General features: G+C 38.6%; 2 protein-coding genes across 3 annotated transcripts; both read right to left on the bottom strand.

The window, feature by feature from the left end:
• Positions 1-6,140: 6,140 nt before the first annotated feature.
• Positions 6,141-8,430, bottom strand: LOC116178821. Of its 2 annotated transcripts, none has more exons than XM_031498440.1 (2): positions 8,294-8,430; positions 6,141-8,243 (listed from the first exon to the last, which is right to left on the bottom strand). In XM_031498440.1, exon 2 carries the CDS (start codon positions 8,228-8,230, stop codon positions 6,572-6,574), a length of 1,659 nt encoding a protein of 552 aa, XP_031354300.1. In that variant the 5' UTR covers positions 8,231-8,243; positions 8,294-8,430; the 3' UTR covers positions 6,141-6,571. The 2 variants fall into 2 exon arrangements, with proteins under 2 accessions (XP_031354300.1, XP_031354301.1); XM_031498441.1 differs by having other exon boundaries at positions 8,298-8,430.
• Positions 8,431-12,451: 4,021 nt separating this feature from the next.
• On the bottom strand, positions 12,452-13,179 carry LOC116179758. The gene is made up of 2 exons (XM_031499587.1): positions 13,069-13,179; positions 12,452-13,010 (listed from the first exon to the last, which is right to left on the bottom strand). The coding sequence occupies exons 1-2, from the start codon at positions 13,142-13,144 to the stop codon at positions 12,565-12,567; spliced, it is 522 nt and encodes a 173-aa protein (XP_031355447.1). The 5' UTR covers positions 13,145-13,179; the 3' UTR covers positions 12,452-12,564.
• Positions 13,180-13,772: the final 593 nt, after the last annotated feature.

Here is a 13,772-nt window from a genome sequence, read left to right as displayed (position 1 = left end):
TCTTTTTCGAGTTCAGTGAGCGACGGGACCTGGGGGGGGTTAAAAATGAATTTTATCTCACATTGTATTCTAATTAAAGGTCTCAAGGAAAGGAACCGTTTTCTACCAACTACTTCCCTTTTTTTGTCCTCTTATCAAAGTACGGGGGGGGGGGGGGGGGAACTAGTTTTATCCTTCATGGTACTCTAATGAAAGGTCTCAACGAAAGGAATTAATTTCTACGAGCCATAGCCCTCTTCCTCGACCTCTTATCGTGATCAGGTATAAGTATTCCCTTATACCTCAAGAACGGATTGTCGAAAGAGGGTACTCACAAAGGGCGATTGAGATGTTTTCAAAAAATATATCCATTGCTGATGATGTCAAAACAAAATTTATTTCGGTTAAAAAAAATACGCTTTATCTGCACAAGAGTTGTGCACAATTTATACTTGTTTGTATAAGGGGTCGAGTAAATGGAAAATTTGTACAGCTATTGTAGTATTTTTAAATTATTACTTGTCTTTGATTTAACAGAACCGTGAAGTATCTAATACTATCCTAGTTGTCATGGAATTGATGTAAATAAAATTCAGTGGCATGGTAGTCCAGTCATCTACTTTATGGTTACAAAAGGTCCGGTAGCAGATTTTATTTTTCCCACTTGTTTAAATGGCAAAGAGAAAGAAAAATCCAAGTTTGCCAATGCGACTGACGTCGGGAGAAATTTATGTAGTCAAGAATCTGCAAACATTTCTGACTTTTCGGTTTTTCTACAATAAGTTGCCAATCACATTAAGTATTTAGGTGAAATCATGTTTTATTCAAAATTGTAGTGTATAAAAGTACCTTTAATTTGATATTTTATTTGCCCCCCTAACATGTATAGTTTAGGTCTTTAGGTGATACATTAATTAAGTTTCGTGTTTTTAGGTATTTCATCAGGGCTGGCGTCTGGTTTATTGTCACACCCACTAAATGCGTGAATAAAAACAATAACGCCGGCGTCATATTTGTAGGACTTCGTTGAGTAAAACTCATCTGCTTTACTTCCCTTTCCAGGTTTTCGGAAGAATATGGTATTCATTAATTCATAGAGTGTCCTCTAATTGTTGACAATAAAACTAGGTCAATATCTTCACCTATTATCACTACGGTTTTAAATTCACTTGCTTTCGAAAGAGCAGTAGTAATGATTAAAACATCGGCATTATATTATATTATGAGTGCCCTCTTCTGACCCTTCGTTTTCACGGTTGGATTTCACGAATAGATAGGTATCTCGTTCAGAGGATTGTGTTATGAGTACTATCCTTCGAAAAACCTTTTACGAGATACTCGCTCTTAAAGTTATGCCATCACCAATGGATATATTTCTTCTAGACGCCCCAATCGCCTTTGTGAGTACGCTTTCCCAACAATCCGCTCTTCAGATACCTATAAGTAATTATAATCGATCACGATAAAGTGTCGATGAGGAAGATTATGACTGGGTTAATTCCATTCATTAGAATACCATAAAGAATAACCCCCCCCCCCCCCCAACGGGTCACTCAGTGATGTCGAAACGGAGTTGCGTAAGTTTGTAGAGACCAATTCATTTCGATTAGACCTTTCATTAGAATACCATGATGGATAGAACGTGTATTTACCCCCTCTCCCTCCTCCTATTTTCAAAAGTTTTAATATGGCTTCACTAGAGGCATGTACATAAAAAATCTGAGACAAGTTAGTTGTCTCATATTTCTTTTAATTCTTTAATAATGCGCTAAAAATGGTATTATTTCCAAAAATTGAGAAAAACACGGAACTTTAAATTGGCTCCTAAACTTACATGCTAGGCCGCAAAATAAAAAATTAAAGGTAATTTTATACACCACAATTTAAAAAAAAACATGATTTTACCCGCAAGTATTGCCGTTTGCGAGTTGTTTTAGAAAAACTGAAAAAAGTCAGAAATTTTTGCAGATTTTTGACCATAAAAATTTCTCCCGACGTCAGTCGCGTTGGCAAACTTGGTTTTTTGTGTCTCATTACTATTTAAACAAGTCGGGGAAAATAAAATCTTCTACCGGACCTTTTGTAACCATTTAGCATTTTTACGTCGAATTTGACTGGACTAGGGGGGGGGGGTATTCATTAAAAATAAAAAAGGTTTTCGCCGTATTTTCCACGCATTCGAATGCAAAAAAAACGAACTAAATATCTTCAACACTGTAGGAGTAGATAAGGACACGGACGGATATAAAATGGCCACAATAGCGCCATCCAACATGGGTTGGGACATGACTCACATGCACTAAAAAAAGTTAAGCTTTCGCAATTTCGAATCTGCAGAAAATATGGATCTATTTTATGTTTGCTTTATAAAAGGCAGTTTATTTATACTGATGAAGTATCATTTCCAAAAATTTCGAAAAAATGTATCAAATGTAGTCCACACACTCTGAGGTCCACACCAGCAGGTTAACCTAAAATAGTGAAGTTGAACCTTAGATCATAATTATGTATGTATGATCTTAGGGTTGAACCGTAGGTTTGCCAACTGTCCTGTTTTCACAGGGTGGGTTTTAAGTAGCGTCTTGGGGGGATTTTAAAGCGCCCTGTTAAGGTCCTGTGTTTTAAAATTCGCGCGCCATTAATGATGGTTTTATCACTGGGTTTGCACTTTTTAAAACAAAGAAAAAAACATGCATTCTGATTGTTTACTCTTTCGAACTAATGTTGTCGCCCACTGGCTAACTTCACATACGCCATACGCTCGCATTGAGACATATAGGTATTGAAGCTGATTAAATATTTACTAACATACTTACTAACAATTTTTTTCGCCCAAATTTTGTTTTTATACGTTTTCGAACATGTTAATATTAATAGTTATTTACATACAAGTCCGGAAAACGATACCTTACTGGCGAGGAAGTATTGAAGTGCGAGGCCCCTGTGAGTGAGGCCGAGTACTTTAATTTCCGAGTCAGGTAATATCATTTTACTGACGTCTTTATATTAAATTTTACTCGAACTTGTATTTTAATATAAAATTTCAATTTGTAGGTATATACAACTTTTGATTAATGTCAATCTCTCAGTGATGACCAGGATCAGTCATTATAGACATTTGGATATGTCACAAATGCGGCCAGTAAAGTGACAAGCGACAGGAAACGTAGTCTGCTCTGCCTCTGTCATGGAAACTAGAATTTCCTGACAGAAAGTAGGCATGAAAATGAAGGTTTCAGTACGATTTTGGGTAAAACAAATTATGAATGTTTTTCGATACACTACTTCCCATCTTGGCGTGTTCTGGTTTGAACACAAAATGTCTTGGTATTTCAACCTTCAAATCCTGGATTTCAAAATTTGGTGGTGGCAACTCTAACGTATAGGTACACGGAGTTGCGGATAGATCAAACATTCCCATAATGAGTGTGTTTGTTACACGCAATATTCTTTAATTTGAGTGATTTGACCATAGTATACCTAATATACAAAGATTATCTGTGTTATTGTGATTTGAATATTAATTTTATATATTCAAAGATATACAATGGTTATTGTGATACAACCATAGTATGAAGTATAATACAGATAGTAAGCAAACCGGTTCACGCCAATTCTTGATGGTGCTAAAAAAGGTACTTCAGCGCATTTTTTGTGGCAGATCAGTTTTGACTCCAACATCAATAAGATCGTGTCGAAAGCTACCACATTCTCTTTGTCGGTACCCATTTCCGAGTTCCCGTTCACACGCAGTTCGCGTGCGAGGTTTTAATTTTAACTACACCATCAGTACGATCTTGTCGGGTGCTACCACATTCCCTTTGTCGGTACCCAGTTCCGACGTCCCGTTCACACGCAATTCACATTTTGGTGGATTTCGCTAAACCACGCTACAAAATAGTAATCAATTTTAGGTACTTCTTAGAGCTCAAGCTTCTATTGGCGACACGAGAAAGAGCTCTAAGAAACTTGTGCGCCCCCAAAGTCGACTACCCCTCGAAGACGCGTGGTTATGTAATTTCGCCCCCTAGAAAAAAACAACATAATTCCTTCACGCAGGAGCTTTGCTTTCCGACGATACTAATTTGAGAACAATCGGACCAAAACTGTCGAAGATGATACGATAAAATTGAAAAATCTCCAGGTGAAGCATTTTTAGGTTGACAGAATAGAACTAGCTTTATTTAACACTCTAAGATTCTATAATATTAATTAATTAATGAACAACAAATCAATTTAATCGCAATCGCGTATGTAACAAGCACCAGGCATAAATTGAGATTTACATTTTGTCTCCCTATCATCAAAGACTATCCTCCTACACTAGTATTCATGTGTCGCCATCTACCGGTGGTAGAGCGCACGCAATCTGGGCGATCGCCGCTTTGGTACAGGCGTTACAGACCTCCTGGTGACACCACTAGATTAAAATGGTGATACGACGAACTGCGGTACAATGCGATCATAATATGAGTTCCTGTCGAGTCACCTTTGGACAAAAAATGACTTGTAAAATTTCCAAGCTTAGCAGTGGCTGGAGAAATGCCTCCCTCCAGAACAATGGGGATGGAAAAGCGGCCACGGTGGACACCTTCGCCCAGCAAAGAACACAGCTCCGCCAGCCCCAGAGGCCCCTTTCGATCGCCTACCACTGCCGCACCGTCCGCGAAATTGCTACAGACGCTCGGATACGTTATCAGCATATGCATAAGTATCTTATATTCAAATATCAACAATAATATGCCACTACCTCTCCTACTATAACAGACGTAATATCGACTTAATTGGAGGCAGTAATCTGTTGTAACTCATTAAACTAATTACAGTTAATTATACTTATCCAAATAGTCGGAATGAAATCTCTAAATTCGCAGTCTCCTATCACGTTGATATTTCCGTAAACTACACAACCTTGCCGGTTTTAATGCTAGATTTTCGTATACCATTAGAGAAGTAAAATCGATTAATGGGTAAACCTCAGTTTAGTAATATTAATTCTCTTTCTTCTTCGCTGGCAAGAAAGCTTTCGGCGGTTGTAAAAACGCATGAAATATCTGGACGGGAACGATTGCAAACGGCGGTGAGCGGATTAACTGCAGCGTTATTTGCGGCAGCGGAGTCTGAAAACAACTCTAGAAATTGGGGCTGATTGTAACGGGACGCCTCGAGGGTATTTTCTTCATTTCGAATTTTAAATGTTTTTCTTTAATGTATCGATATTTGGTAGTATCGTCTTCTGTATACATATATTTCCCGGTATAGAGGCTGGTGGTAAAACAACCCTACCGCCGTGTGTCGGACTAGGCGACTAAGCAACGTCCAGTCAGCAAAAATCACGGCGCTGAAATTTAGGAGTGGGAAGGAAGAGTGTTAGTGATTTGACAAAGGTTTATTCATTGTGCATTCTTTCACGATTTGTGAAAAGTTTTACACACTTTTGCCTTACACAGCAGGCGGACCTGAATACTACACTCCACCTATTAAACTGTGCTTCGAGGGGGTAATTTCTTTTCATTTAACATTAATTAATTAAATTGAATAAATAATAATTTGCACGTATCCTTAATATTTCACAAAATTTGCTTTTGGATGGTAAATGCGTAAATGCAGCCACGGCTTGCACTTGCACGACTTAATTAGATTTAAGGTTGCACAATTGTGCATTGTGGTTTATTAATATTAGCCCTTGCGAAATTATGCATCCGGATAACGACCATTATTTGTAATTGAGATTAAGTTTGCTCAAACATGCGAGCAGCTACCGTAAATTTTACGAATATAAATTGCATTATTTTGAAAAAATGTGTGCTGGTGAAAGATAGTTGTAAAAAGTTTACCGCAGCTGTCAGTAAGGTCAGAATTGAGCCTTAAATTTTGGTTCTGTAAACCGCAGACTATTTCACTGCAGCTGTCAGTGGAACCAAAACTGAAGCTTCTTAAACTTTGCTTTTGTAATCCCATTTCAACCCTTTCCAAATACCGAATGGCAAACAAAACCAATAGAAATCTGTTCCACAAAATGGAGGGACGGTGATGTAGTCACGGGCGGTTCGAGCCGTCGGATAGGTGGTGCCAGTAGTGTAGCGCATGGTTTGTGAGTACCCACCTACGTAAGTGTTAGAAAACTCGGATTAATTAATTAATTACACAAAAAGTAAGTAAATGTTTGATGTTAGAGTTCATTCTCAAAACTTATCATATCTTGAATTTACCTTGTCTCTGTCGTACTTCAAATAAAAGAACTGGTAGACGACAATCACTAAATTTGTAGCTTAAAATATTACTTACACACAACACACAACAAATATCTTTGACAATCTTTGCAGTCGTAAAGGTAAAACAAAGATAATCACAAATATAACACATATATAATATACGTAAACACTAAACAGGCACTTGGCTCAACCGATTAAGTTCAACGCTCCATTGGGATTGTAAACGACTAATACCGATATCACAATAAACAGTTAAAATAAGTACCTTAAAAACAATATGATACAGGAAGGCTTATTAGAGGAACACACATTTCATCGCCCGAAACAATTTGCGCACATCAACCATTTTAAAGCACCCATAGAGTGCAGTTGATTTATCATCTGTGCTCTTTCAATTTTCTACCCAAGGGAAAATAGCCTAAAGTCCTAAGGGCGCTCGACACTCTCGCAATTAACGGTTTTTTAAAATTCCATAACGTCAAGTCCATTACGCTATCATTCTTAAAATCCTCACAGCTCCTTAAGTCCTTGACGCAATCGGCGCGATAGTGTTGAAGTTGGGCGTCAGTCGTCTCAATCGGGTAGGAAGTGCACCCGCCTGCCAGACAGTCGAGAGGAAAATGGTTGTGTAAAGTGAGAACTCTTTCTGTATTATGGAAGCACTTAACGTACGCGCCTGGTCCTGTGAAATTCTTCGTCCGGTATACGTGTTGTAGCATGTGCATGTGCCGAGGAATTTCTTTAAACCAGTCGTGGTTATGCTGCAAATTGTCTAGGAAATATACGTTGCGGACGTTATAGGAAGCCCTCTCCTGTTTGTTGATCTTTAAGGCCTTGGGTAGTACTTGCTCCATCAGCTCCTTCCACGAAGTTCCATTTAGAGGGATGATCACCTCGTCAATGTCAAGCAGTACTATGTATTTGTATTCGTACATGTGCTTATAGAAACAATCGTTATATGGGATCAACTCACTCTGTCTTTTATGACTGGTTTTCTTTTTCAAATAAAGGTGCTGAAGTGAAGGGCCGTTCGGTTGCCCGCCCGCCAGGGTTATCGGTGTTACCGTTACCTTACCCTCTTTCTCGTAGTACTTCAGCACCTTGCTTATGTTCGGATGCACCTGCAACTCGTAGAGGAAGATCTTGTCTGCACCTAAAAGATTGAGCAGCTCAATCCACTCGACGAGCCTGACAGACAGGTCCTCGTGCAGAAAATCTAACCCCTTAACGCATACCGCGAAATCTTTCTTCTCCTTTGGCTTATTGTAAATAACTTTCAGATTATTGATAGAATTATCGCAGGCCTTTTCCACAAGCGAAATCGATTCGGGTACTGCATCCCGATATTCGTCGGGAATTACACACGATATGAGGTAGGGTTGGTATATTCCCTGCTGGTAGTTGCCCCATGATTTGTACCAAATGTACTTGTATTCGAGACTTTTTACAATTACTGGTTCCTTTTTGCCGTCGAACCAGAACTGGCAGTAGGTCAGCACGGTAGGCTCTATCCGATCGAGCATACCTAAGATTCGTACGGTGGGTCCGAGACGATTATTGGGTCTGGTGTCGAGGTACGCGCCGAGTAACTGAAAGGTGCCGTTCGTAGTCCTCAGCGTTTGCCAGTATATATTGTTAAACTCCAGATCAAATATGCTAGGGAAACGGGCGCATGTACTATTGAAGCGCATGGGTGTATTCTTGTTCTTGTGCCAGTAGGCGATGGGGAAGTTAGGCATTCGATTTTGAATGTCGTCAACAATCATATCTTCGGATAAACTCGGACTTTTGTCGATTAATGGATCTTCGTCGATCGCTTCGGTAGTCGAGTCTGAAGATCGGGTAAGCGGATCCAAACGTCTCTGCAGTAGTAAACCATTGTTTACGTGAGGTACGTATACTTCATTTAGTGTCTTCTTCAGTTGTATGATGACGAAGATGACTAAGCCCCACAATAGTAAAAGGCCTACGACTCGGGTTATGAAACGTCCACTACCCATGCTCTTTCTAACGGAGAAACAATTCATTCTATGCATGATGCTTCCAACTCTATGATTTTGTATCATATACAATACTGACATACAGTAAGTGTGACTTACCTACTTATTCCACTATGTTAAAAGGCAGGAAGCTGCATCATAAATAGCACACAAACATGGGGTAGAATCAATCTTACCCGAACAGTAAACGTTACATAAAATATTGTAGTAGCACATTAAGGTGGCTGGCGTTTAAAACATAGGTACGCAAGTACAAAAGTGACCTTGCGATTTTCTCAAATAACGTAGTTGCTAAGTAAAAAAATGAGCTTAAGAGTAAATAAAGTAAATTTGATAACAAATTATTATCAGTGTGTAATAAAATGAAAGATATATAGGACTGTTTTTTAAGATTCTGATTTTCATTTATTATTAATATTAACGTGTCAGTTTTGGCGAAAGCTAATAAAACAAATATAAATTGTGCGCAAATTATTGGGTAAATCGGTTATGAAAAATCGCTGGAAAATATTTTCAAGTTCTGAAAATGACCACCAGAGGGCGTAACTGCCATCTTAAATTTTAAAATTGCATTTTCTTTAAATTTCGCATAATCAACTAAACAGTTTATCTATCATTTTCGTAAAAACAGAAACTCAGTTATTTCAAAAACAAAGATGGCGTGGGGCGTTCAACTTTTTTTGCAATAACCTACTTTAACTTCTTAATCGTTTGACCGATTGTAACAAATTTGGTATCGTTGAAAAGAGTATTCCTTGGGCAACAAGAATCAACCAAAATATAGTTAATTAAGTTGAATCCTTCTCCGCCAGGTGGCTAGTTTTGACACTATGATCCAAAATCCTAAAAAATCAAAAACATCAAATGGAATGATATGACCTTTTCTTTATGAAAAAGTAGCCAAATAACATCCAAAGAGGTCAGTGAACCTGAAATATTGGGAATATGAGATTAATTAATTAATTAATAAAAATGCTTAAATTGTATCTTAAATTTACTTTTTACGTATTTCCGGTATTTGTCGATGGCGCGAAAGAAGAGCACCCTACACTTTTAGGTAGGCCTTGGAAAATTAAACAAATGAAACACAATGCATTATAAAATAATAACAGCCGTAATTTGTAAATTATTCTGCTGTATTTACATTCAGAAAGTGCAGTTTTTTTAATTTTGCAATCTTTTTCTAAAATGCCAATTTCTAACCAAGAAGCATTTAATATGCTAGCGGCGATGGTTTGTGGTCGAATCGGATAACGCAAATTGAAGATGTGGGCAGGGATGGTCGCATTTTGAAAATACTCAATATTTCGAGCGATTCTTTATGACCGATTTACCCAATTTTTTACCCCTAAGTCATATGACGATCGGTTCTCGAGATATGGCCGAGGAACTGTCTTATTGGGTCACCCGGTACAAATAAAGCGCATTTTTTAAAACCAAAATATCTTAGCAAATTGTTGCGTTATAAGGTAGTAGCAGACTATATTTATCGATGTTTTCTTTCTTGTTACATGATTAATGGGGAAATTTCACCAGCCCCCCCCCCCACACAAAAATCCTCTCTTTTGATAAGGAGACGGAAAGTGAGCGGTAGTAGGTAGAAAACAGTTCTTTTTGTTCAGACCTTTAATTGTAATACCATGAAAGATAAATTTAATTTCTACCTCCTCCCTCCTCCTCTCCTCAGCAATCCGCATTTTAAAAAATGTTACTTCACTGGCTCCCAAAGGCAGTGGTGGGGTGTTCTGAGTGGCAACAAGCAACCGTACTCAGACAGTTCAGGGCTTTTTAGCGCATTTTTGCAAATTTATTTGTAAAAAGTAACTTTTAATCTCACTTTGGCTGGCTGGCTGGCAGCAAATGTGGGCGCGTAGAAAAGCTCTTGTAGAAAGGCAACGGGTGCACGTGTATCTACAAGGCCGTGTAATTTGTCAACCTTAGGAACAGGGCTACATGATGTGGGGTTGGCGACATCTGGGCGTCATCCTCGAGCGTAGTTTACTAACGTGAAGGTTTTTCAGTTTTTTCCTATCTTCTACTACAGTTTTGATCCGATTTTTTTCAAATTTGTGTCGTCGGAAAGATGTTGCAAACGCGCACAACTCATGCGTGGCGGAATTTTGTTTTTTGTTCTAGGGGCGAAATTAACGACCTTTCTCAAGGCGCGCGCGAGAAGTAGTCAACTTCGGGCGCCTTTTACCTTCCGTTGCGAATTTTGTCACGCGGTTTAACGTTTTGTAAATCTCGAATCGCTGTCTCTCTTTCTCGTGTCGCCAATAGAAGCTCGAGCAATGAGAAGTGCCCCAAAAATTAAGTACTACCTTGTGGAAGGTTTTTAGTTTAGCCAAATCCACCAAAATGTGGGTGTAATAAAAAAGTATGCACCGAAAAAGGAAATGTGGTATCCTCTGACAAGATCTAACTGATGGTGGAGTAAAAACTTCAAACGCGAATTGCGGATGAACGGGACGTCGGAAGTGGGTACCGTCAAAGGGAATGTGGTAGCTTTTGACAAGATCTTTTATTAATGGTGGAGTCAACACTGGCTATTAAAACACTGATCTGCCACACAAAAATGCGCCGAAGTCCCTTCGATTTCACACGAGGAAATAAATAATTTGTTAACAGCGCCTTCTAAAATTACGGAACATTGGATGGTCAACTATCTGCCCAACATTGGACCTCGTGCAGGTTCTGAGGCGAGGAAGATGAAACTACCAAGCATGTGGTCTGCCACTGTGATGCCTTGATCAGCTTAGACACAGATATCAGCTCCTTGGCGACAATAAATTATCCCAATCCGTGGGCGAGGGTTAAGCAGCTTAGGCCAAACAGGGTCCTATCCTTTATTAAGTGGAACGGGCTCTGAACCTAGTTGAGAGGAAAAGGGGGTAGGCACAATGGGCCTTTGGTGTGCCTAAATGCTGCCTGTTTGGGCTCCCCTTATGAATAGAATAGACTGCGTTGAAGAATTCTATCACAGGACGATTGCCTAAATAAAATACCAGATGGTGTTCAGCTCCAAAACTGTCCAATCATATAGAGGTCCACCATCAAGAACACCGAACAGGTAGTCCGGGATATGATCCTGATCTTCACACCAACACCAGAGGAATTAATAGCAAAAGGCGAATCCGACCATAATTGAATCATTAAAGATTCATTCCCGATGGATGTGAAATTCAAATCAGGGAAAAGAAGTTTTTCAACGATGTGAAAATTCAAAAGGCAAAGCCTCTAATACTACCTGAACTCGACTCGTAAGATTAATATGGTCAAAATTGACGAATTAAAGGACCTATAGCCAGCCAATTATCAACTGCGTGCCGCTAGACAATCCGGAACGGTACCAAAATTCATTATTTTGGACCAACGTGAGTCTTGATATGTGCTGTGTACCCTCGTGGTCTCAATAGAGCAACGTAGACGAGTTTTCCACGGTTTGGCGTTCAAATTGTTCGAGGGGGGGGGGGCACATGTTCTACCTTTCATGGTATTCTAATGAAAGGTCTCATCGAAATAAATTGGTTTGTACAAACTATAACTTTCCCGTGCGACTGTTTTTCGAGATCAATGAGCGACGGGGCCTGAAAAGGGAGGGGGGGGGAGATTAAAAATTAATTATATCTCTCATTTTATTCTAATTAAAGGTCTCAACGAAAGGAACCGTTTTCTACCAACTACTGCCTTTTTTCTGTCTTCTTATCAAAGTACGGGGCAGAGGGGGAGGGGGAGGAGGGAACTAGTTTTGTATTTCATGGTACTCTAATGAAAGGTCTTAACGAAAGGAATTAATTTCTACCAACCATAGCCCTCCTCCTCAACCTCTTATCGTGATCGGGTATAATGCCTTAGGTATACCTCAAGAACGGATTGTCGGAAGAGGGTACTCACAAAGTGCGATTGAGACGTCTGCAAGAAATATATCCATTGGTAATGTCAAAACAAAAGCTATTTCGTTTAAAAAAAATGCGCTTTATTTGCACAAGAGTTGTGCACAATTTATACTTGTTTTTTCTCCTTCCGCCTACCGACCAGCATGGAAAACCTTCAATTCACTTACGTTCCTGTAATTATAAGTCGTAACCCTTTTTCCGATACACTTTCACTGTTGGTAGGATAGGGCGCTGACCGAACTATGTTTTGTGTTCCTAACTACAATGAACATATCGCAACTCAGAGGACGAAGAATTTTTCCTACCATCCTGAATTTTCTTTATATTCAAATAGGATAGGTACATGCTTAACACTAATTAATAGAACAGATCATCATGCTATATTTATTTTACAAGCAAAATTATTCTGAATTGCGGAAGAGTCTAATTTTTAATATACTACATTTCGTACACATTTGGAGCATCGTAATTGGTTTAGCACTTAAGCAAGCTCTTCAATAGATCTCCGATAAGTGGTAGTTTTAATAGGGGGCTGTCACAAGGGGTATTTTGTTGCATGCATGCTTTAATAGGCTCATTTTTCAGTAAACCAGTTAGTAAGTTCGTGACAGCACCGACGACTGGAGCTAATGTTTTTCCAAGTATAAATAAAAGGGCAGATACTAGTCCTAGAACTGGTTTAAGAATATCGAAAAGCAATTTCTGTATCCCAGTCAAATTTTTCAATAAGTTTGTAAGACTTTCCATAAGTAAACCTAATAAGCAAGATAGATATTCTTGCAAAATGGTTTCGCCCGTTGTGGCTGCGCATTTACTATTTTTGTCTATGATCGCCGTTATATTTGTTATTTTAACGTCAGACGTACATGCCAGTAGATTTTTCACGAGGGTGTCTAGAAGGGGTTTCAAATCTGTCAGATCTAAAACAAAGAAACATGTATAATTTCCCAATGTTACCGTTATATTATTGAATCTTACTTTCAGCAGCGTGTACGGCAGGTGAGATGCCGAAAAAAAGTAAGACCGAAAAGTTGATTACAAGCAAAGTCTTCATTTTTAGTATGTATACGAAACACTCAGCATTAACTGATGTTTGGTACAGATACAAACGCCTTTTATATTACAAGTAGACGTAGAAGCCTATGTACATTCTGATAAGTCCCCATCGTACCTCCAAATTAAATTTTATGACACACGGACACACATTACGAAAGACTGTGTGCCTCTCAAACAAGAATATTAAAAAAACAAGTTCAAAAAGTAATCGTAAACAATTTACAAAAAGCCCATTTCCACTTGCATTCATTTTCCATTTGTAAGATTCAACTTCTGTTAAAATCGTAAAAATCCGGCCACAAATATGAAAGATAGCGTTGCATAGGCGCATTTTTAACGTGCTACTTCAATTTCAGTTTATAAGAAGAATTTCATTTCAATGCTTTCATAAATAAGAAAGTTGGCACTGCGCATGCGCCAAACCAAATTTTGAAACTGGAGTTAGAATTTCATTTATTCCTATGTATCAAATTTCATTTTAAATACTTTTAAAAATAAAAAAGTTTGCAATTCGGTTTATAAATGGTCGAGATGCGAAAAGGGCACTGTGCATTTTGAATCGATTTAACTCAACTTTGGGCATTGCTTCTTATGTGACTGAAGCTATGCCCATATGGAATTTCATG

The sequence above is a fragment of the Photinus pyralis genome, unplaced genomic scaffold (genome assembly GCF_008802855.1).
Source record: "Photinus pyralis isolate 1611_PpyrPB1 unplaced genomic scaffold, Ppyr1.3 Ppyr1.4_LG8, whole genome shotgun sequence".
Lineage (NCBI taxonomy): Eukaryota > Metazoa > Arthropoda > Insecta > Coleoptera > Lampyridae > Photinus > Photinus pyralis.
The sequence above is the reverse complement of the archived record's forward strand: the minus strand, read 5'-3'. Positions and strand labels throughout refer to the sequence as shown.